This window comes from Odocoileus virginianus, chromosome 19 (genome assembly GCF_023699985.2).
Source record: "Odocoileus virginianus isolate 20LAN1187 ecotype Illinois chromosome 19, Ovbor_1.2, whole genome shotgun sequence".
Taxonomy (NCBI): Eukaryota; Metazoa; Chordata; class Mammalia; order Artiodactyla; family Cervidae; genus Odocoileus; species Odocoileus virginianus.
In genome coordinates this window covers 44,437,665-44,463,663 of record NC_069692.1, presented here as the reverse complement: position 1 = coordinate 44,463,663, position 25,999 = coordinate 44,437,665, and the positions used below count along the sequence as shown (strand labels likewise).

The window sequence follows — 25,999 nt, the reverse complement described above, 5'->3', positions numbered from 1 at the left end:
TCTAAGGGATGTTAGGCATCTGGGCTGATTCAACGGTGATGCTATTTTTAAAGCCTCAGGATTAGCCGTGAGCATGCCCTCCGTCCTGCTCTCTAAAGGCAGGCGCGCACTCTTCGGTCACATCTTTGGAGAAGGGCTGTCTGCAGTCACTGGCCTGTTCACTTCAGTGGTCAGCAAATGACGACAGTCCCTCACGGGGCAGCAGCAGACGACCTCGTGAGGACCCCATACCTGAGAAGATGCTGAAGAATGGAAACAGACTGCGGCTCTTGTAAGCAGGCAGTGTTGAAGTCATTGAGATAGCCGCATCCAAAAGTCTCTTCCAGACTGTTGTCAGAAGTTTAAACACAACAAAGGATTAAGCAAGTCAGCTGGGGTACGAGTACCTGCAAGTAAGGAACATCACCCCAGCATGCGTACCCTCAGTCTCCCTAATCTAGTCCTAGACTCGGCAGCTGACATTGTTTGACTCGAAGCCTCGATTCTTCCTAAATCTGTTTCTCCATCTGAAAATGGAGTATACTCCTTGGCGGGATTATTCTGAGTGCTAAGTAAGGTAATACACAGAAAAGCATTGTTACATAGGTGTGCAATAAATAAATGTTCAAAAAACCTCTCAAGATCCAAACACAACAGGAGTCCACCAGACTTCACCTAGCTTTGAATGTCAGACGTGGGAGAAGTGCAGAAACCAGAGCCTTTGGTCCTGGAATCACGCCACCCAGGCCTCACCCTGAGAAGGCCAGAGCCATCCTGTGCTTCCCCGCAGCCCCTGTCACCTGTGGAGGCGGGCGTGTGTGTACTGCAGGAAGACTCCCGTGTCCCCGCGGCTCTGGAAAACACGGTCCCAGCTGAACTGGTAATCCGACAGCAGGGACCCTCTGAAGTCCTAAAACGACAGGAAGCCTTCAGCACGCGGCGGCGGCATCGCAGCACCGAATCAAAGGCTCCCCCCCGGAAGCAGCCCCCACAGACCTGAATGATGAGGGCTGCGAGCCCCACCTGCTCTGCCGTCTCCTGGGGGCTCTCCAGCTCTCTGGTCGCTGAAACAGACAGAGGTAGCTACGGTCACCTTGCATGAAACTGGACAAAAGCCAGGGTTGAAATGCAGCTGTGCTGTGTGCTAAGTTGCTTCAGTCGTGTCCGACTCTTCAGTCATAGCCCACCAGGCTCCTCTGCCCATGGGGTCCTCCAGGCAAGAATACTGACTGGGTCGAGCAGCCATTCCCTTCTCCAGGGGATCTTCCCAACCCAGGGATCGAACCTCTGTCTCTTATAACGGCAGGCGGGCTCATTCCCACTAGCGCCACCTGGGGAAACCCGCCTAAACGTATGCGGGCAGCACCAGGAGCAAACAGGGGCACGGTGGGCACTCCACTCTCCTAATCTGGGCAGACTTAACTTCGATAATGATGTTTCCCCAGCCTTCATTAAAAGGGAAGAGACATGATTTTTCTTACAAACATCCCATGTAAGACATGAGACTTCTTTACTTCTGTCACTTCTTCTTCCAAGCGTGAAGCTTACACAAAGCCATGAGGCCTGCGACTTGCTTCAGGTGTGGAATGCAGGAGCTCTGCACGACCACTCCAGCTGTGGCGTGACGGCGCTGGAGCTGCCTGGGCAGAGAGGCTCGGGCTGTATCGATCACACTACTGAACCAAGCCAGAGCCGAGCAGCAAGCACCAAACCCTGGAGCCCTCAATTAGTGAAGCTATTTTTGACAAGGTTAGTGAAAGTTCAAAGGAGGGATGGTCAGAATAAATCGCACTGCACAAGAAGTCCAGCAAAACATAAGAGTGGACGTAAGTTACGCCTGTAACAAAACAATGAATTTACTCTTAATAGAAGCCATGTTCTGTAGCATCCTCAATCGAATCTCATTTAGAACATCTTCCAGAAAAGTAACATCTCCTCTCCGAGTTTTCATTCCCTGCACTATCCCAAAGGGCACGTGTTGGCACCTGAAATGGAGCAGCAGGCATTTAATTCACTGAAAACTGAAGGAGCTGCTGATCAAAGTATGCAACAAGACGTTTATAGAGAACAATTTGAACTTTTAACTCCTGTAATCAATAAAAAGTGAAACATGCTGTGATGTGTTGTGTGCCAGAACACCATACAGAAGATGTTAAACACACAGCCTCATTTCACAGTCACAGGATATGATTAGATTTTTAGTTGCCTTTACGAAAAAAAGGAGATCGGAATTAAGCATTTTGAAAATTAAGCCATTGAGAGCAGTTATCTAATAAAACCATTTATTAAATGTTTAGAAGATAGAAATCAATATAACCATGCAATAATAAAACTAAGTGTAAAGAACAAATGTTTTTCCACACTAACAGCTTGAAACAAGTAAAGTTTGAATGAAAATCTAACAACCTGGTACATTTTTGGACATGGCTGATCTAGCAACAGTTGAATGCCCTTGAGAAGGTACTTTAGAATCATGCAGATCGTACCTGTCTGCCCAGTCATATCCCATGATCTGCAGCATCTGGAACACCTGCTGAAAATGCTTTTTTTGCCCTTTATCTGTCTTGAGAAAAAAAGTGTATTTAAATAAAAGAACAGGGATAAGCTATATCTACAGTGCTGTTGTTCAGCCGCTGAGTTGCGTCCAACTCCTTGTGGCCCCATGAACCGTAGCCCACCATGGTCCCCTGTCCGTGGGATTTCCCAGGCAAGATGCTGGAGTAGGCTGCCATTTCCTTCTCCAGTTGATCTTGCAGACCTAAAGAATCAAACCCATGTCTCTGGCACTGGCAGGCAGATTCTTTACGACTGGGTCACCAGGGAAGCCCATTAAATCTACAATATGTTGGACATAAATCATACTAAAATATTTGAGTTTTGAGAGACTGGAGTCATTAGCAGCAGATGTTTTAAATACACGTATGACGAGGATGTCACTGGACGAATGTCTAAGCAGAGCGCTCTGCGAGAGCAGGGAGGGCTGCGGCGCCCCACTGAATATTCCACCTGAATCACTCCCCTCTCAGCCACGCTGACCCTTATCTCCAAGAGGGCCAAACTAAGCACTAAAGAGATATTCAATAGCAATTTCCCCCCCTTAGGAGAAACGAAGGTTTCACATGGAAAGAAAGGAAGGGAAGCGGAGACTAGAATATTATTCAGCATAAAAGGAACAAACCACTGACATATGCAATAGTTTGGGTGGATCTCAAGGGCATTCATTATACGGGGTGAAAACAGCCAATCTCAAAAGGTTACCTAGTGTGAATCCATTTACAGTACATCCTCAAAGTGACAAAACTGTACAGTGAAGAATAGGGCAGTGGCTGCCGGGGTGAGGGTTGGGGGAAGGCATGATTACTAAGGGGCTGCCACAGAAGAAGCTGTCTTGTGATGGCACAGTTCTGTATTATGGATGTGGTGAAGGTTACCTGAATATACATGTGATAAAATTTCATAACCATCCCCCCATCCTTCCACAATCCAGGCCCTAACACAAGTGTCTGTAAGTATTGGTGAAATTTAATCAGGGTGTCTACCAATGTTAGTTTCCTGGTGTCGACAAAGTATCATCATTTATAAGATATTATCTTTGATGAAGAGTGAAGGTAATATGGAAAGTACTATTCTGAATCTTGAGTCCTAAAATATTTAAAATGTTAGTTTTAAAAAATGCATTATGACACATATATATTCATTACACATAACCATTCTTTTGTGTAATTTTCTTTTAATATGAAGCAATGTGAACACTTTCATTTTTAAAGTTTTTTTTAAAAAAATAGTGGTTGCCACCATAAACACACCACTGAATTCTTCTATAGTTCGACAAATTATTTTTGCAGTTTTTCAACAGGGCTTTCAGTTTCTATCTCTGCAGTTTTCATGAGGCAGGCATCATAACCTTTTGTTTTTTATTGTGATTACTTACCACATAGATCATTGTATCAAAATTATACTTTTCCATTCGATCTATAGCAGCTGCAAGATCTCTGAAAAAAAAAAAAGGCCATAGATTAACTTACTACGCAGATCTGGGTAATAATTCGCTTCACCCATCTAACAGTAATGAAACTTTTCTAATTAAGAGCTACTGTTATTCCTCAGCCTCAGGTAGAGTACCCATGCTTCTATAATCCCAATACCATGCTTAGCTGCAAAGCAATAACAACAAAATCAGCTTTGGGAAAAGAATTAGGAAAGTGCTGTGCAAAGATCAAAAATAAATAAAAGCTCTGGGACAAGTAGTAATAGTAACTAAATAGCTCTAAATAACTAAAGGCAAAGTGTTTGTAGGTAAACGCTTTACGATTTGCTAAGCCTTTACTGGAAAGAATAGCCTTCCTGTCACTTTTCCGCGATGTGCTTTCCTAGAGAACATACTTAAAGCAGAGGGGATGCAACACCTGAACAGGTGCCTTCCAGCTACTCTTCCAAAGCCTCGGATCACTCATAAGCAATATTTTCTAAAGTATTTGAAAAATACCATAAATTCTTTTGACTAAAATTCTACTTATCTCTGGTTAAGTATCCAGTTTGCACACAGTATGAAATATTAAAAGTAACAAACCCATAAACTATGAAATTTTAAGTAAACATTATTTAAATACTGAACTTAAAAGTTACTTTAATTACCTTATGGGGAATACAGTCAATAAGTAAGTAATACCTTGTATGATGACATATTGTATCTAGACTTACCACGGTGATCATTTTGAATATGTAGAAAAACAAAATCACTTACATTGCTGTGAACTGGGAACTAACAGTGTGATAGGTCAGTTATAATTAAAAAACAAACTCACAGAAAAAGAGATTAGATTTGTAGAATTTCAGAGGGAAGGGATTGGGGGGGGGATAGAATTGGGTAATGGGAGTCAAAAGGTATAAACTCACAGGTAAAAGATAAATTTATATGATGTACAAATGATAAACTCACACTGCCATATTTTACATAATGAAGTTGTTAAGAGTAAATCCTAACAGTTCTTGTCACAAGGAAAAAAATTTTCCTATTTCTTTACTTTTGTTATCTACGTGAAATGACGGATGTTCACTAGATCTACTCTGATAAACATTTCATGATGTATATAAGTAAGTCATTAGGCTGTACACCTAACTTACACAGTGCTATATGCCAATTGTATCTCAGTAAACTGCAAGAAAAAAAATTAATAAAAGTTCCTAGGTCTTTTGAAATGTTGCGTCATCAATATGCCATTTGTACTCACGTCATGCTCCTGATATAATAGAGCATGAATTCTGAATGGAGGCAAAAACTGTATTGTGAGGGGCCAAAAAAATTTCATACATATGTATAAAACATATATGTATATAATCCAGACAAATATGTGGTGATAAAATTTCACGAGGGTGGGCACAAAGAAAAATATGGCTAAAAAGGCTCTTGAGAAGTGTTACAATAAAAGATGGTTGTAAAACACTGATATAGATTATCCCAAAAATGAAGTCATAAATATACACCTCCATTATATTTTTCTATTTGACCCAAGGACAAAAATGAAGAGAAACTTTTTGATACAATGAAAAACAGAGATGAATGTAAGAAATAGTCCTAGGCTGAGTTTGTGGAATCTGATTTGAAAGCTGAAAGAGATGCCAGGTCACTGAGCTCAGGTCTCTGTTCACCAAGCAAGGAATTGTGGCCCAGAGAAGTTAAGTGACTGATGATCACGGTCTCAGAACAGAAATGCAGGTCTCGAGTCTCATCCTGTACTTTCGTCTGTCTGCTATAACAATTCCTTTAACTCGCATGCACACACACAGTTTTATTCTATAAACAAACCATCAAAGGGGCAGACACAACTGAAATTAGAGCAAGGTGAAAGATCAAACATTTCTACACCTGGCAAGAAGACAGTTATTCTCCCAAAGAAAAAGTGGAAAGTACAGTAATTAAGGTAAATAGACAGAAAAATCTGGACCTAATGATAGCTCTGCAAAAGATATCAGATAAGAATAGTTACAGAGTCTCCATTCTGAGTGGACACATTTGTTTCTTTTTTATTTTGAGTCTAGTGGACTTGCAATATTGTATTAGTTTCAGATGTACAGCATAGCAATTCAGTATTCCTGAAGAACTCATAGTCCAGATCAGTGGAGAAACAACTCCAGAAAGAATGAAGAGATGGAGCCAAATCAAAAACAACACCCAGCTGTGGATGTGACTGGTGATAGAAGCAAGGTCCGATGCTGTAAAGAGCAATATTGCATAGGAACCTGGAATGTTAGGTCCATGAATCAACGCAAATTGGAAGTGGTCAAACAGAAGATGGCAAGAGTGAACGTCAACATTTTAGGAATCAGTGAACTAAAGTGGACCGGAATGAGTGAGAATTTAACTCAGATGACCACTGTATCTATGACTGTGGGCAGGAATCCCTTAGAAGAAATGGAGTAGCCATCATGGTCAACAATAGGGTCCGAAATGCAGTACTCGGATGCAATCTCAAAAGTGACAGAATGATCTCTGTTCGTTTCCAAGGCAAACCATTCAATATCATGGTAATCCAAGTCTCTGCCTAGACCAGAAACGCTGAAGAAGCTGAAGTTGAATGGTTCTATGAAAACCTACAAGACCATTTACAACTAACACCCAAAAAATATATCCTTTTCATTATAGGGGACTGGAATGCAAAAGTAGGAAGTCAAGAAACACCTGGAGTAACAGGCAAATTTGGCCTTGGAGTACAGAAGGAAACGGGGCAAAGGCTAACAGAGTTTTGCCAAGAGAATGCACTGGTCATAGCAAACACCCTCTTCCAACAACACAAGAGAAGACTCTACACAGGGACATCACCAGATGGTCAACACCAAAATCAGACTGATTATGCAGTCAAAGATGGAGAAGCTCTATACAGTCAGCAAAAACAAGACCAAGAGCTGTGTGGCTCAGATCATGATCTCCTTATTGCCAAATTCAGACTTAAATTGAAGAAAGTGGGGAAAACCACTAGACTATTCACATATGACCTATATCAAATCTCTCATGACTATATAGTGGATAGATTTAAGGGACTAGATCTGACAGAGTGCCCAATAAACTATGGACAGAGGTTCGTGACATTGTACAGGAGACAGGGATCAAGACCATCCCCACGGAAAAGAAATGCAAAAAGGCAAAATGGTTGTCTGAGGAGGCCTTACAAATAGCTCTGAAAAGAGAAGCAAAAAGCAAAGATATACCCATTGGAATGCAGAATTCCAAAGAATAGCAAGGAGAGATAAGAAAGCCTTCCTCAGTGATCAATGCAAAGAAATAGAGGAAAACAATAGAATGGGAAAGACTAGAGATCTCTTCAAGAAAATTCGAGATACCAAGGGAACATTTCACGTAAGGATGGGCTCAATAAAGGACAGAAATGGTATAGCCCTAATAGAAGCAGAGATATTAAGAAGAGGTGGAAAGAATACACAGAAGAACTGTACAAAAAAGATCTTCATGATCCAGATAATAATGATGGTGTGATTACTCACCTAGAGCCAGACATCCTGGAAAGTGAAGTCAAGTGGGCCTTAGGAAGCATCATAATGAACAAAGCTAGTGGAGGTGAAGGAAGTCCAGTTGAGCTATTTCAAATCCTAAAAGCTGATGCTCTGAAAGTGCTGCACTCAATATGCCTGCAAATTTGGAAAACTCAGCAGTGGCCACAGGACTAGAAAAGGTCAGTTTTCATTCCAATCCCAAAGAAAGGTAATGCCAAAGAATGCTCAAACTACCGCACAACTGCACTCACCTCACATGCTAGTGAAGTAATGCTAGGCTTCAACAATACATGAACCATGAATGTCCAGATGTTCAAGCTGGTTTTAGAAAGGGCAGAGGAACCAGAAACCAAATTGCCAACATCTGCTGGATCATCAAAAACACAAGAGAGTTCCATAAAAATATCTATTTCTGCTTTATTGACTATGCCAAAGCCTTTGACTGTGTGGATCACATAAACTGTGGAAAATTCTGAAAGAAATGTGAATACCAGACCACCTGACCTAACTCTTGAGAAATCAGTATGCAGGTCAGGAAGCAATAGTTAGAACTGGACATGAACAACAGGCTGGTTCCAAACAGGAAAAGGAGTACGTTAAGGCTGTATATTTTTATCATGTTTATTTAACTTTTATGCAGAGTACACCATGAGAAACGCTGGGCTGGATGAAGCACAAGTTGAAATCAAGATTGCAGGGAGAAGTATTAGTAACCTCAGATACACAGATGACACCACCCTTATCGCAGAAAGTGAAGAAGAACTAAAGAGCCTCTTGATGAAAGAGGAGAGTGAAAAAGTTGGCTTAAAGCTCAACATTTGAAAACAAAGATCATGGCATCTGGCCCCGTCACTTCATGGCAAATAGATGGGAGAAACAGTGGAAAACTTTATTTTTTGGGGCTCCAAAATCACTGCAGATGGTGACTGCAGCCATGAAATTAAAAGATACTTACTCATTGGAAGAAAAGTTATGACCAACCTAGACAGCTTATTAAAAAGCAAAGACATTACTTTGCCAACAAAGGTCCGTCCAGTCAAGGCTATGGTTTTTCCAGTGGTCATGTATGGATGTGAGAGTTGGACTATAAAGAAAGCTGAGCACAGAAGAATTGATGCTTTTGAACTGTGGTGCTGGAGAACACTCTTGAGAGTCTCTTGGACTGCAAGGAGATCCAACCAGTCCATCCTAAAGGAAATCAGTCCTGAGTATTCATTGAAAGTACTGATGCTGATGCTGAAACTCCAATACTTTGGCCCCCTGATGCAAAGAACTGACTCATTTGATAAGATCCTGATGCTGGGAAAGATTGAGGGCGGGAGGAGAAGGGGGTGACAGAGGATGAGATGGTTGGATGGCATCACTGACTCAATGGACATGAATCTGAGTAAACTCCGGGAGTTGATGACGGACAGGGAGGCCTGGCATGCTGCAGTCCATGGGGTCGCAGAGAGCTGGACACAACTGAGCAACTGAACTGAACTGATAGCTTATTACAAGATAACAGATTTAATTCCCTGTTACTTATGAGTAAATACATTCCTTGTAACAACCACTCAAAGGTTTATTTAATCTATCCGGCAATAATTGGCTAGCATTTATTAGAAAAAAAAGTTTCTACTGTATATCTTTGTATCTAGAAAAAGAAATGTAACTCTTAGACATATAAGTGCCTAAGTCCAATTATATGGAACTGATAAAAGGAAATGCCAAAAAGTAATAGAAAATAATTTTCTAAGGGACAGTGAGATACTGGATGGTGTTTATAGTTGTCTGGGAAAAAAATGATGGTAGTTAACAACAACAAAGCATCATGACTTTAAGAAACAGAAGTGGTTTGTCATCTGAGACTTTAGGATGGGAGACACTGGAACCTCCGTCAGCAGTGCTCGAGTCTGGCTGTGCTTTGCTTGTGTGGCTTTTTTATTGTCCTGTCTTCTCCTTCCTATTAGCTTTGTCCCAGAAATAAGGGTGCTTGATAAACCTGTGCTGTCCCTGGTCACTCAGTCATATATATCCGACTGTTTGCGACCCCATGGACTGTAGCCTGCTAAGCTCCTCTGTCCACGGGGATTCTCCAGGATAGAATACTGGAGTGGGTTGTCATGCCCTCCTTCAGGGGATCTTCCTGACCCAGGGATTGAACCCAGGTCTCCCGCGATGCAGGCAGATTCTTTACCGCCTGAGCCACCAGGGGAGACGGATAAATAAAGACTGCTCCTCTTGGAGAGAGATGACAAAACGTAGGCGACATGGCCTGCTTCTCCCGTGGCCCATTTTACACAAATCAGAAGGAGGGCTGGCACTGACGCGCCTGTTAGATGGTCTTACAGAGTGACGATACCACTGAGCCAACATGAGCTCCTGGTGGCATACACAGTCTGGCAATGTGCACATGTGAAATATTTACAGTTGGCAACAACATACTTCAATTTATAGTCTGTAGAACAGTGTGTTCGTCTCTGGAAGTCTTACGATGTTTAATGATAAACAGTTTTCCACTTACTTTTCTGATGATATTAAACTTTTCCAGGAACTATAAATGGCAATAAAAATAAACTCAATAAATATATCTTGAGTGATGAAAACAAGAGATTTTAAGAAAGTAGGATTTGATAACAGTTTTGAGAATGAAATGGTTTGTCTTACATTAATCCTAGAACAAAGAACATGAGATCACATGTTCTAATGATGAGCTTCATGTAAGACACAAACCTGGTTACATACAGAGACGTCCCATCACTTCGCATGACAGTACAAAGTGCAGAGGGGTCACCATTGCCTGAAAGGTCTACTACAGCAGTGCCTTTTCTAGAAAATGCAAAAAGAGGTAAGTCTGAAACAACATAACGAATTAAGTCCTTTAACAATACAGTATCTTATCTTCGGCAAACCGGAAGCTATTTTTATTCCTTAGGTAGCAATAAGCAGTATAACCAACAATGAAGAAAAACAGGAGGCAATCTGCACTTGAATGACTATTAAGAGTAGGTATTTGGTTTAATATTTACTTATCTTTTTAAATTATGTAGCTTCGGATGACGTAACTAAACTGTTTAACATACTGAGTTGAAAACAAGATTTCAACTACAGTTTAACCATGAAACATGTTCTTCAAATCCAAGTTATTGTAACATTCAATATTGGGTTAGTTTTTAACATGCAGGAGTAACTATGAGTAATAAAATAACCAAATTTTGTTACTGTCTTTCCTGCCCAATCAAAAATTAGAATCTGTATATGGCGATCTAAAAATTTTCATTAAGGACACTATTGAGGATGCTGTGAACCATATCCTCTTGTCTTTCTTAAGAGGATGCTGAGAGAAGCTGCTCTTTGGTGCTATGAAAAACGGTACATCTAAGCAACTGGTTTGCTTCTGTGTTACACACTCCGGGGCTCCTATGAAGGTACCACTTCTCTGGCTGATGAGCTCAAAACTAAATTAGGAACCTACGGTAAGCAAAGAAGCGGAATTCCAGTGTATGTCTCATGATGTACTAATATCATTCCTGACTTCCTATTATTTTTTCTGCTCCTGCTTCTTGATTTCCTCATTTTACTCTTTCAAAAGCTTTGGGTTGTATTATAGATATTTTCAGAAGCTGTTTTAAATCTGTTAGAACAGGATGGGATCTTTTTAAAGAGGCAGGGTTGAGTATGAAAGATTTCTAGTTCCCTATTCCAGTTACACCATTATCAGTTTGTGTGAGCTTAGATCACTTTACACTTTCTGGGCTTGCTTCCTCATATGTGAAGACAAGGTAACAGTCTTCCTCCCAAGCTTACCAGGATTTTGCTAAGGCAGCACAAAACAGCATGTGGGAAACTAGTCTGAACGGCAGAAAGCATAACAATGCCAGGAAGGCCGCACACAAACTGCGGTCTTTACTGAGAGAATACATCAATACTAACTTCAAAGAATACAAAGAACTTTCTAGAGAACAGAAACCTGATCATACAGTGTTTTCTGCAGGAGTCCTTTACTGTCCAGCAACTTCAAGACTTCTTGAGATTTTTCACGATAAAACGATTCTCCTGAATATTCATCAAAGTGTACTCCTAGACGCTAAGAGGGTTCAGAAACAAAAGGAAAAAGAGTTACTTACAAGTCCTATTATCTTACCCTAAGACAAAATAGGGTGCTCCACAGTCTGTCACACAGATGGGGAAAATAAGAACTAAATCAAGTCACTCTGGCGCCCCGCCCTTCTCGTGGCCCCCCCCCACCCCCCCCCGTACCAGTCAAGCCCCCAGCAGTGGTACTGTGCTGTTCCGTAGGGGAGCTACTAGGCACCTGTGGTTATTCAAATGCACATGAAAGAAAAGTGAATATTTAGTTCTCAGTCAGACTACTCACACCAAAGTGTGAGCCCTTGGAAGCACTCAACGGCCACGCGCAGCAGGAGGCCGCCATGTTGGACAGCACAGGTGTGGCATTTGCACTGGACAGGCCTGAACATGTCCCGTCTCCGGCCCTACCCTACGACCCCGGGCCCTGCTCCCGCTGTCCTTCACCTCGCCTGGACAGGCCTGAACACGTCCCGTCTCCGCCCCACTCTACGACCCCGGGCCCTGCTCCCGCTGTCCTTCACCTCGCCTGGACAGGCCTGAACACGTCCCGTCTCCGCCCCACTCTACGACCCCGGGCCCTGCTCCCGCTGTCCTTCACCTCGCCTGGACAGGCCTGACCACGTCCCGTCTCCCGCCCCACTCTACGACCCCGGACCCTGCTCCCGCTGTCCTTCAGCTCGCCTGGACAGGCCTGAACACGTCCCGTCTCCCGCCCTACCCTACGACCCTGGGCCCTGCTCCCGCTGTCCTTCACCTCGCCTGGACAGGCCTGAACACGTCCCGTCTCCGGCCCCACTCTACGACCCTGGGCCCTGCTCCCGCTGTCCTTCACCTCGCCTGGACAGGCCTGAACACGTCCCGTCTCCGGCCCTACCCTACGACCCTGGGCCCTGCTCCCGCTGTCCTTCACCTCGCCTGGACAGGCCTGACCACGTCCCGTCTCCCGCCCCACTCTACGACCCCGGGCCCTGCTCCCGCTGTCCTTCAGCTCGCCTGGACAGGCCTGAACACGTCCCGTCTCCCGCCCTACCCTACGACCCTGGGCCCTGCTCCCGCTGTCCTTCACCTCGCCTGGACAGGCCTGAACACGTCCCGTCTCCGGCCCCACTCTACGACCCTGGGCCCTGCTCCCGCTGTCCTTCACCTCACCTGACCACGTCCCGTCTCCCGCCCCACTCTACGACCGTGGGCCCTGCTCCCGCTGTCCTTCACCTCGGTCCTGACTCCAGCCATGTGGGTTCTTTGCTGAAACCCTGCTCAGGCGGCCCACCTGATCCTCCCTCCTCTGTTTCACTTTTCTCCACGCACGCATCACCACTGAACACACTGTCACGTTCTTGTTTAATCTGTACTGCCTTGAATTTGTTTAATTTGCTGTGTCCATATTAGAATGTAAAGTCCATGAGAAAAGAATTTATGTATGTCTTTTACTAACTGTTGTTATTTCTCCCATTCCCAACATGTTATTAGATCAACAAATTTATAGCCATCACATATATCCCTAAGGAAGCAAGAGAAGAAACAATGGTTAGGAAAAAGCGAAGGGACGATAGAGGAAAAGAAATGCCAGACTGAAGCGAAGCATCAGGACATCACTTCACATTCAGCCTGTGAAGTTCATTCTTTAAATTTACTTCATAGCCCTAACTTTCAGCCCAAAGAACAGGATGTGAGTCCCAACTACCAGCTCTGTGACAGACAACAAATCTGAGCTTCAGAAGCAAGCTTTGCAGCCAGGAGCGCCAGCTAAGCGCCCTGTCGCATGAGCGGGCAGCGGGAGAGCGCGGGCACCTTGTAGATCCGCACGTACTCCTCGATGCTCAGGTCCCGAAACTTCTGCCACAGTGCAAGTGCCTGCACGTCGCCGAGCTCCAGTCGCTGGAAGAATTCATGTGCTGATTTTGCTACGTTCTTATCATCTGCTGCTTCTTTATTAACTTGCACATAAACCTAAAGGCACCATAGTACATTAGATGAAGTACACTATGAGTCACTGTTATCTTCAAAACAGAAAAGAAGAAAACAAAACAATCCTGAGAATTTATTTAAAGGTTACGTAAGTGCCCTTCTCATGAGTATAACCGTTTCTTCTTTTTTTTTTTGCTATGGATCCTTAGTGAGCCCTACCAACCCCTTCTCAAAATGCATAAAGTGAAATACACAAGATTATACAATACAGGAAATACACTGAAATATAAATGTTCAAAATATTTTAAAATATCTGTGATATAGTAACAGAGGAAAACATTAAATTTCTGACTGAGGTTAATGAAAATAATGCGTAATTTTCTTCTTCTGATCCCAGTTCACATACTGCTAGGTCAAGAATGCCTTGTTTAGACTAAGCTAGCATTTCTTCTTAAAAAAAATGTGAAATTATTATTGCTGCAACTTCTCTGAGAAAAGGCTGAAGACAATAGATTAGTTCGATCTGGGAAAGAAAAGGCCAAAGGATGATTTCGCAGTTATTTTAATGAAAAACATTTTAAAGTCTTCTCTAAATCTGCAAAGCCCAGGAAAAAAAAAAAACAAACAAAAACCAAACAGGTGATATAGGAAGAGCTTTGGGACAGTTAGCTTAATTATACTCCAAGTTGGGCTCCCGAGAACCGTGGGAAGCATTCACTTCAGCACGCTTTTGCACGATCTGTCCTGGCTGGCTCAGCTCTGCCCCACCCAGCGATGGGAATGCAGGCCGATGGCTCATTAAGGGCTCTTCCAGTGCTCGGATTTGTGTTCACAGAATCATACTCCAGTCTCTAAAACACAAGGTTGATAACTGACGTAAAAATACCAACAACACAGCTCAAGTAATGCTGAAGTGCTGCAACACGGATGATAAAGATTTCACTTACAAGCTGTGAACTCACTTCCAGGGTGAAACGTGAGCACTAAATTTACTATCTTCATATTTTTTCCAGCAAGCTATTAAAGTAGCATGATATAAAAAAAAGTTGGCAAATAAACTACCAAAAAATATGAGACCTCTAAACCCTTACATACCCTTAAAATATCATGGTGGCAGCACGTAGGTAGAAAAAGCGATTTTACTGCTGGAGAATACTTTAGGACAAGCATAATGTGGCTTATGGCCTCCCAGGTGGCTTGACGGTAAAGAATCCACCTGCCAATGCTGGAGATGCAGGTTCAAATCCTGGGTTGGGAAGATTTCCTGGAGAAGTGAAAGGCAACCTGCTCTAGTCTTCTTGCTTGGGAAATCCCATGGACAGAGGAACCTGGCGGGTTACAGTCCATGGGGTCGCAGAGAGACGGACATGACTTAGAGACTAAACAATGTGGCTCACACCCACTGGATACTACTAACAAAAGGAACAGGGTATTAAACATTTACCTCAAGCTAAAAAGGTCTCATCTTTCATAGCTGGCTCATGTTGATTACTGGGATTGCAAAAGTGAGCAAGTAAGTGCTTTCAAATAAAGGTGGTGGTTGTTTAGTCGCTAAGTTGTGTCCAACTCTGAAAAGAGTTAATAACACAGCTGGTCTAGAAACTGCTATCCTTAAAATGTGTTGTCTGCAAGGTTAACTCTTGGCTGCCATCTGGGGAACTTGAATTTTGAGAATGCTCCTACCAATCTAACCAGCAAGAGTGGGTCACAGTGCCTCTAAACTGCTTGTGCAAACAATATGATTTACGCTAATCATCTGCTTTTCTTCCAGGAGTTTGGAATTTTAGTACCAAGCTACACAGAGGGCGGCTACATAATCAGCCTCCAAATGAGCTTCCCTGGTAGACAACATTTCACACAGGCTGTCACAATTTGTTGTAGGAGGAATTAAATATGTCCTGGGTGACTCTATCAGCAAAGGACTTGGAGACTTGGGCCTGATCTCCTCTGGACTTGCCCCCACGGGCCTTTTCCCTTTGCTGGTTTTGTTTGGCATCTTTCTGCTATAACAGATCTTAGCTGTGAGTTCAACCATATGCTGAGTGCTGTGAATCCTTCTAGTGAATCTTTAACTTGAGGGTGGTTTGGGGAGATCTGATATCTATCATAAAGAATTAATTTCTACATGGTTCTATGAATAAGTCAGTTAGAACACTGAGAAAGAAGATTTTTGGTAAGGTGGAGGAAAAAGAGACTCACTGCAAAATAGTAATCTGCAGATTTCCTGACCTTTGAATGATCTATCCAATGACAACTGTTTAATAGTCCAGCCTGCAGAAGTAAAGGCATACATATATCTATAAATGGCTTGTTATTCAAAACTAATATCTGCACCCTCCCTCTGTCTCTCTGCCCCTCTTCTCTCCACCTCTCTCTCACATACACGTGTGTGGGGTGTGTGTGCGTGCATGCACATTTGTATATTTAGAAGTAAATATACAAAAAAAACCCTTATTTTCAGAAGAGGGAAAGTATTAGATTTTTTAAAAAATCTAGAATCCTAAACTCAAACAGTCAAACCTTAAAAAATCTAATATACACCCAAAATACTGATAAGAATATTTTAGGAAAAACATCACCAGAATCTTTTTCTCCCTTTCTTAAAATTTAAAATAGAAATAATTAAAACAAAAAGCCATTCCTAATTCATGAAGACAATCTTGGCATTTCAGCAATTTGTAGGGACAAACCAAACATTACTGAGAATCAACTAACACTATCAAACAGACTAGAAGAGCCTAATTAGCATTTAACAATCTGCCTGTAAATGTACTATATAAAACTATTAACATTCATTAGCATATTAGAAAAGAAATACTTTTTCCTTCAAAGTAAATTTTATACAATGCATTTCTGAAATTACACTTTTCAATTTACAGTTACTCTGAATCCACTACCCTCAGAAAGTATGTATTCTGAAGACAGCCCCCTTCTGAGGTTAGATCCAGACTCAAAGGGAATAAAAGGAAATTTTAAATTTGCATTTGATAAGTAACAGTGTGGCTGAATAAAAGTGTTTTTGAGGATGGCTAAAGAAAAGTGTTTCTGAGGATGGACAGGCAATTTTTCTTTTAGGTTACTAGAATGCAAAAGCCAGCGGTATTACTAGCTAAGAGAATAAAATAAATGTCTGAGACTTCCTGAAAGGAGTATTAATCATTCCTTCTTCTAAATGTTGGGACTGCCAAAAAGCATGACATTTTATTTCTGATTTAACTGACTAATTATAATCAGCTCCTGGGATGATCTGCCCAAACGAAAGAAGAAAGTGTGAAGAATTAAGCAGCAGACAGCGCTCTCACTCCCCGCTCAGTCCTTACACTTGATCCCAGAACACAGGGGCCGCGTCCGCCCGCCGAACTCCTTGATGCAGGGCTCTGACCCCGCTGCGTATTCTTGTTTTAAAACTGAACGTAACTGCTAAGGATGGTGAGCGCAATTGACACTAAAGAGTCTTTTATCTCATTATCTGTTTGCCCTCTATCTTAAAATGCATTTAATTTTGATCTCATATTTTAGAAAATAACATGTAACAAATTCCGGACTATAATTCAAACAAGCTTTTTTAATGTTTCATGTATTGATCAGAAATTTCTCTGGTTGAGACCAATTCCTAATATTAAATGAAATATCAAAGAAATTCAAATTCATGTTACTATAATTTAATATATTAGTTAATAAAAGTCAAAACTTCCTAGGTAAAAAAAGATAGTTTGATGTAACTAATGTATTAATGACCAAACTTCTCCTCATTAGAACATCATTGGCAGCATATAACTGGAGAAGGAAATGGCAGCCCACTCCAGCGTTCTTGCCTGGAGAATGCCAGGAACAGAGGAGCCTGGTGGGCTGCGGTCTACGGGGTCGCACAGAGTCAGACACGACTGAAGCGACTCAGCAGCAGCAGCAGCAGCATACAAACAGCATTTTACCATCCCTTTATCTTCTTTGAATGTTAGGAATTTCTGATTTTTATTCTCTGTGCATGTATAATTACACTCATGATATCTTAACACCTGTATCAAAGGGTGACAGTTACTGCTTTGCTGTGGATCGCCATGCACATGCCTAATAAACACTGTTCTCTGCTGAAAAACCTGTTCTTCCCACGTTTCAGGGGTTGAGATGATGACTGAGTTCTCACCATGTAGTCTGGCCTTGCTCGGTGTTTCCATTCCTGTTCTAAGGACACCCAGAGAACAATGGGACGCTATAGTGCTGTCCGAGGGTAAGAGGGTGAGGGAGAAAGCATGTGGCCTCGGGGAAGGCAAGTCCTGAGCAACGGTGACACGGAGGAGCTGCCAGGAGAGAGGGCAGAACTGCGGAGAGTGAGCAGGGCCTGCGGGAAAGACTCCCGGGGGCAGCACAGGCTGGGCAGGCGCTCCCGGGGCAGCGGTCCACAGGGTCCCCGCTCCTGGACGCTGGTCTCAGCCTGCGGACCTCAGACCCAGCGGGACCTCCCAGGGGCAGTCTGTCACACAAGCAGAGCTCGGCGCCTCCAGGGCATCACGGAGGCTCGGATCCGGGCATGTCGGTCAAGAGTAGTGTGGACTGAAGCCAAGAGGAGGTCCCAAGAGCTCCCTCGGGATGAACACAAGAGCCTCTGTGTGACCTGGGAGGTGGGGAATCCCTCACTTGCTGGCTCCCACCACTCTCAAAAATGATGGCTGGGTTCAGACTCAGGTTTATAATTTAAAAGCTACTTCTTGTAGACGTTGTAACAAGTAAAATCCATCTCAATCACAACAATCATTTTCCCCCCAAAAAAGTAATGTGGATTAAACCAACAGATTACGTTTGAATTCAATTCTTTAAACAATATGAACTATTAACTGCACATATAATCCTATATATGTCTAGAATTGATTTAGCATTGATTTACTTTGAGAAATTGTTTTGAGATTCTAAAGTCAGAAAAAAAAACATGGTGTTTGATTTTAAAAAATGGGAGCAAGTAAACATTATCACTTATTAAATTGGTGCTTTGGTCCTGCCCTATCTTCTTTTTATTATTTTGCTACTGATATCGGGAACTCAGGGTAAAATCTCTTACATATACATTACCTAGTAATACATTATCTCCAACTTTCTATGTTTTGCTGTTAAATGCCCATCACTGTGGTTACCTCACATCCTTCAGAAAAGGGGAAGGGTGAAAACAATGAAATGCCTTCGGGGCCACTCTGCCCTGTACGCGCCACTGCTTGGGGACCTCCCTGGCGTTCAGCGCGAGCACTCGGCCCTCTCCTGGCTGGTGCCCAGCTTTGCTCCCTGATCAGTGAACTAAGATCCCACAAACTGGCGGCAGGACCAAAGGGGCAAAAAAAAAAAAAAAAAAGAGCCAGTGATAGGGTACAAGGCTAATGCATACTGTACTGGCATATTTACTCTTAGGGGAGGCTGCTCATATTTCAGAGGGATCTCTATAGTTCTCAAAATACAATCAATATGCAACATCAACGAGTGAAGCTCTAAAACCTTCTGTAGCAAAAAACAAACAAACAAAAAAGCCACCAAACCAAAAAACCGAAAACAGAAAAAAGTGAATGGGTTCTATGTTCTTAAAGGTACAGAGCTGGCTTTTATTAAGGTCCATTCAAGTAACTTAAATCTAGGAGGAACTCTGAGAAATTACTTTTAAAAATTATTAAAACTGAGTAAATGATGACCCCCATATATCTATGATTTACATTTAACATTATTAACATTGTAGGAACTATTTCTTTTATGTTAGTGGGAAGGCTTTTTGAAAACTATTCCAAAACTTACTACCAATGTTTTCTTTGAATCAATAGTGTGAATTTTAAACAGCAAATATATTATTTAACTCATCAGCCAATTTGGGGGAGGGGAGGAACTATTAAAAGCCACTTCTCTGTTTCGTGAAAAATTAGTAGAACAAATGAAAAGGAAAGGTTTCAAATGCTGGTTAAAAAAAAGCCCTAGGTCAATGCACAGCATGGCCAGACGTCCTGGTCGGAGAACGACTGTAGGTGCAGAGAACGACATTTCCAACAGCGAAGCACAAGCGTGGAAATGCAGCAAAGCAGTGACTGGACTAAATATTCTCATCACAGAGAACAAGCGCTGAAACTGTGAAATAACATCTAACCCGGCTAAGAAACTGAGACTGCGGGGATACTGGTCATGGTGTAGACTAGAGGCGCCCAGGCCACGAAATCTGCTCCTGGATGGCCAAAGCCAAACTCAAAACAAATACGCCAGAAGACTCAAAGTGTGAAAGCTAAACTACTAATTGTGCCTGGGGTACAGCAATTTAACTCTGAAAGAAAGGAAAATACTTTGTAAATGATCACAGCCAGCGGGAAGGACTGGCCCAGAAAGGCCCTCTGCGGGCCAGTGGTGGGGCGAGGCAGTGCAGCACGGGAACGCTCTGCAGCAAAGCCGCCTGTGCTGGGTTCCTGGGCTCGGCACTCGGGGGCTTCACCAGCAGACTGCACAGTAAGTCAGACTTTGGACAAATGCGGAATAGTGAATCCTATGATAGCCCTTCCTTGGAGCTTTACAAAAGGTTTCTTTATGCCATAACTTAAACAGAAGAGGCAAATTCATTCAAGCATTTACTGTAAGGCACGGTGTCTGAGGCTGCAGATAAAAGACCAAGAAGATAGATCCTTCCTCTAAAAGAGCGCCATCTGTAACTTGAGAAGGAAAAAAAAATGGGTTTGACCAAGGTTCAGGTTTTCTGTTTAGAAACAGGACAAAATCATTAACATTTGCTTACCACTCAAAAAGGGACAAACTTTCTCATTTATATTAAAAGCTGTTGCTGGAAGTAACCTACAGTGACAACTATAATTTTAAAATAAAACTGGGTCTGCAAAAACAGCGCAAAGATAAGATAACCTAGAGTCTGCCATACTAGGCTCTGCGTTTCCCTCCATTCAGCAAGGGGAGGAGGCAGAGAGCAGCTAAGTGCTCTAATGGATTGCTGTCTCCCATCTCAAACAGCAAGGTGGGTGCGTTTGACTAGCGCTCTTTTGTCTACAAATACTGCTCCTCTAAGAGGCTGCTAGGGCTTCCCAGGTAGCTCAGTGGTAAAGAATCACCTGCCAAGCAGGAGACACAGGTTCGATCCTTGGGTTGAAAAGATCTCCTGGAGAAGGAAATGACAACCCACTCCAGTAATCTTGCCCAGAAAACCCCATGGGCAGAGCAGTTTGGCAGGTTACAGTCCATGGGGTCACAAAAGAGTCAGACATGACTTAGCAACTAGAACACCACCAGCATGAAGCTATTAGGCAAAAGAACACTTAATGAAAGCAATACTACTGTGCCTTGAGTTTTTTGTTATTCATTAAAGTACCCCCTTCGTCTGTTCCTTATGTGTGTCTGTCAATCAACAATCTCTAATACAGACGTCTGAAAACCCTCTTTTTATGAGTCTCAAGAGGCAGGAAACTGTATTAAACTGCATAGAATAAAATGTATGTTTAGGTTGCCAGAGAGTTTAAGAACAAATTTCACTACAATATTTAAAACATATGGGCAAAAAATATTTACTACTGTCAGGATTAAATTAAAAACTTCTGAGATTGGGTGGGAGAAAATGCAAGGAGTAACTCTCATATGTCAAAATGTAGTCTAAATTCTTAAAGAATGTTCTTTGAACAACACAAGGTCTCCAAGTGGTTTCTTGCATTTCCTGCACTGTGGGTTTGTCTCTGGGGCCTGGATCTGATGAAAGGTTCACTAAGCTCATGGTAAAAGTACTCATGATTATTCATAGTTTTAGAAAATAATACAGTAAAATGCCAGGCACTAAGGCAGCACACTTTATTGACAACCACACAGATTTACTAATTTTTAAACTCTCACCTATCCATAAAACTCTCAGTGGGAAAGAGGGGGGAGAAATCTTTCGGTTAACAGTATAAACCAGATGGCTCAGATGGTAAAATATCTTCCTGCCATGCAGGAGACTTGGGTTCCATCTCTAGGTCGGGAAGAGCCCCTGGAGAAGGGAATGGCAACCCACTTCGGTCTTCTCGCCTGGAGAATCCCATGGACAGAGCAGTGCATGGGCTCACAGAGTGCGACACGACGGAGTGACTAACACGTGCACTTTCATAAATCAAAACACAGGCATTTAAAATGCAAGTGAAGGTACAGACTCAGGAGGAAATCACAAACGCTAAAGATCTTTAAGAATCAGATGTGCTTTGTTAAATTTAACTACTGAATAATGTAACGAAAGTGACAACGAGGCGCTCTCTGGCTGCGGCTAGAGGGCTGGAGTGCTGCTGGGCGAGCGCGCCTCCTCACACACAGCCTCAGTCCGGCCCCGCATGTCACCGGAGTGGCTGGCAGGGTCTGTGCTCCTTGTCAGGCCCAGAGCCAGCAACTGGGACAATGAAAAGGAAACACACTCCTGGAGACCAATTGGACAGGAAGAGCTTTACTAATGAGCTCCAGGAAGAACTGAGGACAGAAAAGCAGTGTCCAAGGGAGTAAACGAGGTAGAACAGAAAGACACGCACATTGGGCAAACGCCAGGAAAAGGAGCCGAAAGACAAATGAAAAAGGACGCACAATCTGGAGAAATACATGGGCGTTCCCTCTACAACAGAACAAGAGCAAAAACGTACATGCTCATGTTTTCTCAAGTCTGAATGATTTACAGTTATTAGGGCGAAGGAAGCTGCAGTACATAACAACAAATAAAAGACCAACAGAATTCTCTGCTCAACCTGATATTCTGTGTGTTTATGCCAAGATTCTATACCTGAATAAGTGCTGTCCCAAATCAACTAAGATAGTAATACAAGAAATATTTGGATAAGAAAATTAAAGTCAGTTCTTAGTAAAATATAAGCAATATTTTCCATAGTTTTGGGTCCTTGCTTTAAGGGACAGTTTTGTTGCTGTTGTTTTCTAAAGCCCCTGGGACTAAAAATGTGTTACCAAGCTGCACGGCACTCTGAAAAAAGATGCAGCATTTCATGATTTTTTTTTCGCCAACTTACTTCAAAGAGATGCTGTAAAGGGCTGGACTGGAGTTTTTCTTCATAGCCAAACAGCTGGAAGCCAGCTCCCAGAAGACCTGCCACAATAATCCAAAAATGAGAAAATTAAAAAATGGAACAGTGCAGAACAGTCATGCCAGGGAACAGGTATGCATCCTAAGGATATTGCAAAACACACACTATCATGTCCTGCTACTCCATAAACTGGAACAAGTCAAATTCAGTATATTGAATCACAAATTCGGTATATATAGAAGGGCCCACTGAAATTAATTTCACAGAAACCAAAAGACTGTGAGCTCAAAGGCAGAGTCCGGGACTGACTTATCTTTGTGCTGACAGTGCCCAGCACCCACCTCCCTACAAGGTATCAGTGAACCAGGCGTTGACTGAGCAACTGCTCTGCAGAAAGACATGCGCTACCAGGCCCAGACACACTAGACACTCAGCCTGTGAAAAGACAAAGATGGGGAGTGAGTTCAGATGCCTCTTAAAATCTGTAGATGTGAAAATAAAGACAGGAATCAGATTAGTGTTACAATTATTAGTTCTCAAATAACTGAAAGTAAAACTCTGATCACTCTTTTCATTCAAGGTGACAAAATGCTTTTACCTTGCTATACATTTGTCTTTCACTTGCCATTGTTTTGTTTAAGTTTTTGGTTTTTTTTAGTCTTTTGTAAGTTCAAAATTCAGAGATGGTATTAATTTGAACTTTTAAAAAAATAATAGTTGAGGTTTGAAAATGACAATGAAAATTCTTAGTACAGACTGTGAATATTTATATTCTTAAGATATTTTGCTAAAAGGTGACAACAATTTTAGATTTGAAGGATATATGTAGCTTGGGCCAAGAGTAGTTATAGGTAGTACAATTTTAAAAAACGAATATGTTTCTATGTCAGTTATCTAGCCTCAGATCTGAAGAAGCTGTTGCTGCTGGGCCTTGCTGATGTACGTTTTTCTATACAGGCTCAGCAGAAAGCGGAATGTTACAAACACAGGGTGGGTAATCTTTGGAGCTTAGACAGGAACTAGAAGGATGACTAAAATAAGTACCAGCACCATTCACTTTTAAGCAAAAGCAAATGTGATCATGATTCAGGGTCCTGAAAGCTGGGTGTAAAAACACACCCAAAGCATTCTTAAAAATAGAGACAGGAAAAGTAAAGGCCAATTCTATTTGACATTCAAGCTAATACATTTTCAAAAACTAATTCTGTACTTAAGAACTGTCAGCCAACTTTTAATATGGGATAGGTGAACAGCCAAAATTAACTCTTTAACAATGATGGTTTGATGGAAATGTTGCCAGATCATTAACCACAGCAGTCCTTTAGAGAAAAACCACTACACTAAAACGCTGCAGCTAAAATTTAATGAATATCATAATCACATATCTGCTAATGGCTGTGAAGTGCCTGAATCAGAAAAACTCATATAAAGTGGATGCCATCTATTAAATCTGACTGTTGGGCTTAGAGCCCAGAACTCTGAGTGCCCACTGTGAGCTGCAGGTGGGTGTTTTAAAGGCAAGGCATGTTTTCTGTTCCTCCACAATGAATAGTAAGGGCACTGTTAGGTTCAAGTTCTATCCTTTTTAGTGTCTAAAAAAGATTTTTATTAACTGAGAGGATAACATTCGTAAGAGAAGATCATGATAAATTATCTTTCAGAAACTTTGATTTCATTTCAGTAGACATGAAACATGGTATTTAGTATTGAAAACGTTACCAAGCCTTTCTTTTGGAATAGACTGTGAAAGACTTCCCAAAACAGATTCTTTCTTCATTCTGAGTGCCTATTATGTGCCAAGCACGATGGATACAAGAATAACTAAGACATAGCCCATGCTTTCATGGAACATTTCACCTAGCAGGGGAGAGCAGCTCACAAAAGAACAGTCACAGAAAAGCCCATTTGGGTAGAGCTGGATGCTAGGAACTCGGTGATGTCAGAAGGTGGACAAGGGCGTGTCGGGTCAGAGAACGCTTTTCCGAGCTGACACAGGGGCTGGATCTTACAACGCACACGGCAGCTGCCAGAGACTGTAATGAGGACTTTGCATTTCACATGCTCCTAGTCCTTCCCTACCACATCAGCTTCATCATCTTGTCATCCCACACCTTGATTACTGCAGTATATGAGCTGGGAACAGTTCTCAGTAAACTCATGACATTAGAGATAACCTGTAGCATTCAACTGTTTGGGCCTCACTCGTTTCTTCCTCTCTTTTCATTCTGACCAATCGCCCACCCCATGACTTGTATAATTTAAGGGGAAGCCAAAATATCCCAGTTTGTTTTTCCTCTAGGCCACTGGCTCAGGGTATGACAAATCCCATTTCCTATAGGTTGACCCAGGGAGGCTGTTGAGAAGGGTGTATACCTAGTCTTACTTTTCCCCTAATACTTAGTACATCGACATTTAACTAATGAATGTAAGCTACTTTAATAAAACCACAAAAGTTTATATTTTTCAGGGCTTTTTCTGTATATATGAAGTTTCCTTTCCCGAAAACTTACTTGTATGATAAGAATTATTCTAATAAGTAAAATACAAGATTTATGGAAAAGAGCCATCAGGAAAAAAAAAAAAGGTAGGAGGCACTACTTCATCCAATGGGAGTTGGCCCATATTTTGCCCAGATGATCAAATAACGTGATATTAAGACAAATTAAACTTAACAATGATGTGAAAAATAAAACCTTGAACTTACTTACCAAACTGCATGCCCCAATCTCCAAGATAATTTATTCTTGTTACTTGATGTCCTAAAGCTTCTTTGAGATTTGCTATAAAATTTCCTAGTAATGAATAAAATACATAATTTCTCATTCTTATATGTTTTGGCATAAGAACCATATAATATCAAAGCATAACAGAAAATTCTCTTGACAAAATTTACTAATTTTTTTAAAAAACAAAAACATTGATTATTGTGTTTTCATCTATAATATGGAAAAGGAGAAAAAATTATTTTGGAGGATGTTATTCTAAATCTCACAATTTTCATCAACATTAATGGAGGTTATGAATACATAGAGTAATGGTGATTCCAAGTCAATTCCAAGGACAGTAAATAACAGAATCTCAGTAATTAACAAAGAATATATAATTTGGGTGTTCCCTAAAGAACTCAGGCATATGGATTTTTTTCTAAGTAGCTCGCTCCACCTCCTTTCAATTATGAAGTCCAGCCTCTCATGCTGCTCCCCAAATAACGGCACACAGGACTCCAAGGCCTCCACCCTTCTTACTGCTGATGCAGGCTTGGCCTCTGACATCTACTGTTCTGCACACACTGCAGAGGCTGGGAGGCTGAAAGTCACAGACCCCAGAACCTCTCGCAGTGAGGGTTCCAGAAGTCATGGGCAATTGGGTCCACTTCCTTTGTGATGGTGAGCAGCGAGTGACCTTTACTTTTTCTGAAAAGCACAGTGGTGCAGCCTCTGACTCAGTAGCATCACTTCTGGAGATCCTAGTGTCTTGTCACACAACTTCCAAGGGAAGTGAAAGATAGGATGGGGTGACCTCTTTTGCTT

General features: G+C 42.0%; 1 protein-coding gene across 7 annotated transcripts in view; it reads right to left on the bottom strand.

Moving 5' to 3' along the window:
* RARS2 (arginyl-tRNA synthetase 2, mitochondrial) overlaps positions 1-25,999 on the bottom strand; it is a 90,027-nt gene that overhangs the window by 24,399 nt on the left and 39,629 nt on the right. For all 7 annotated transcript variants that reach the window (XM_020879140.2, XM_070450145.1, XM_070450146.1 and 4 more), the window contains exons 7-17: positions 25,178-25,261; positions 22,455-22,531; positions 13,351-13,509; positions 11,448-11,554; positions 10,201-10,296; positions 3,911-3,971; positions 2,466-2,542; positions 1,840-1,964; positions 976-1,043; positions 780-889; positions 232-327 (exon numbers count right to left, since the gene is read on the bottom strand). In XM_020879140.2, the coding sequence (XP_020734799.2) occupies positions 232-327; positions 780-889; positions 976-1,043; positions 1,840-1,964; positions 2,466-2,542; positions 3,911-3,971; positions 10,201-10,296; positions 11,448-11,554; positions 13,351-13,509; positions 22,455-22,531; positions 25,178-25,261 (1,060 nt within the window). The remainder of the gene's footprint in view (positions 1-231; positions 328-779; positions 890-975; positions 1,044-1,839; positions 1,965-2,465; positions 2,543-3,910; positions 3,972-10,200; positions 10,297-11,447; positions 11,555-13,350; positions 13,510-22,454; positions 22,532-25,177; positions 25,262-25,999) is intronic.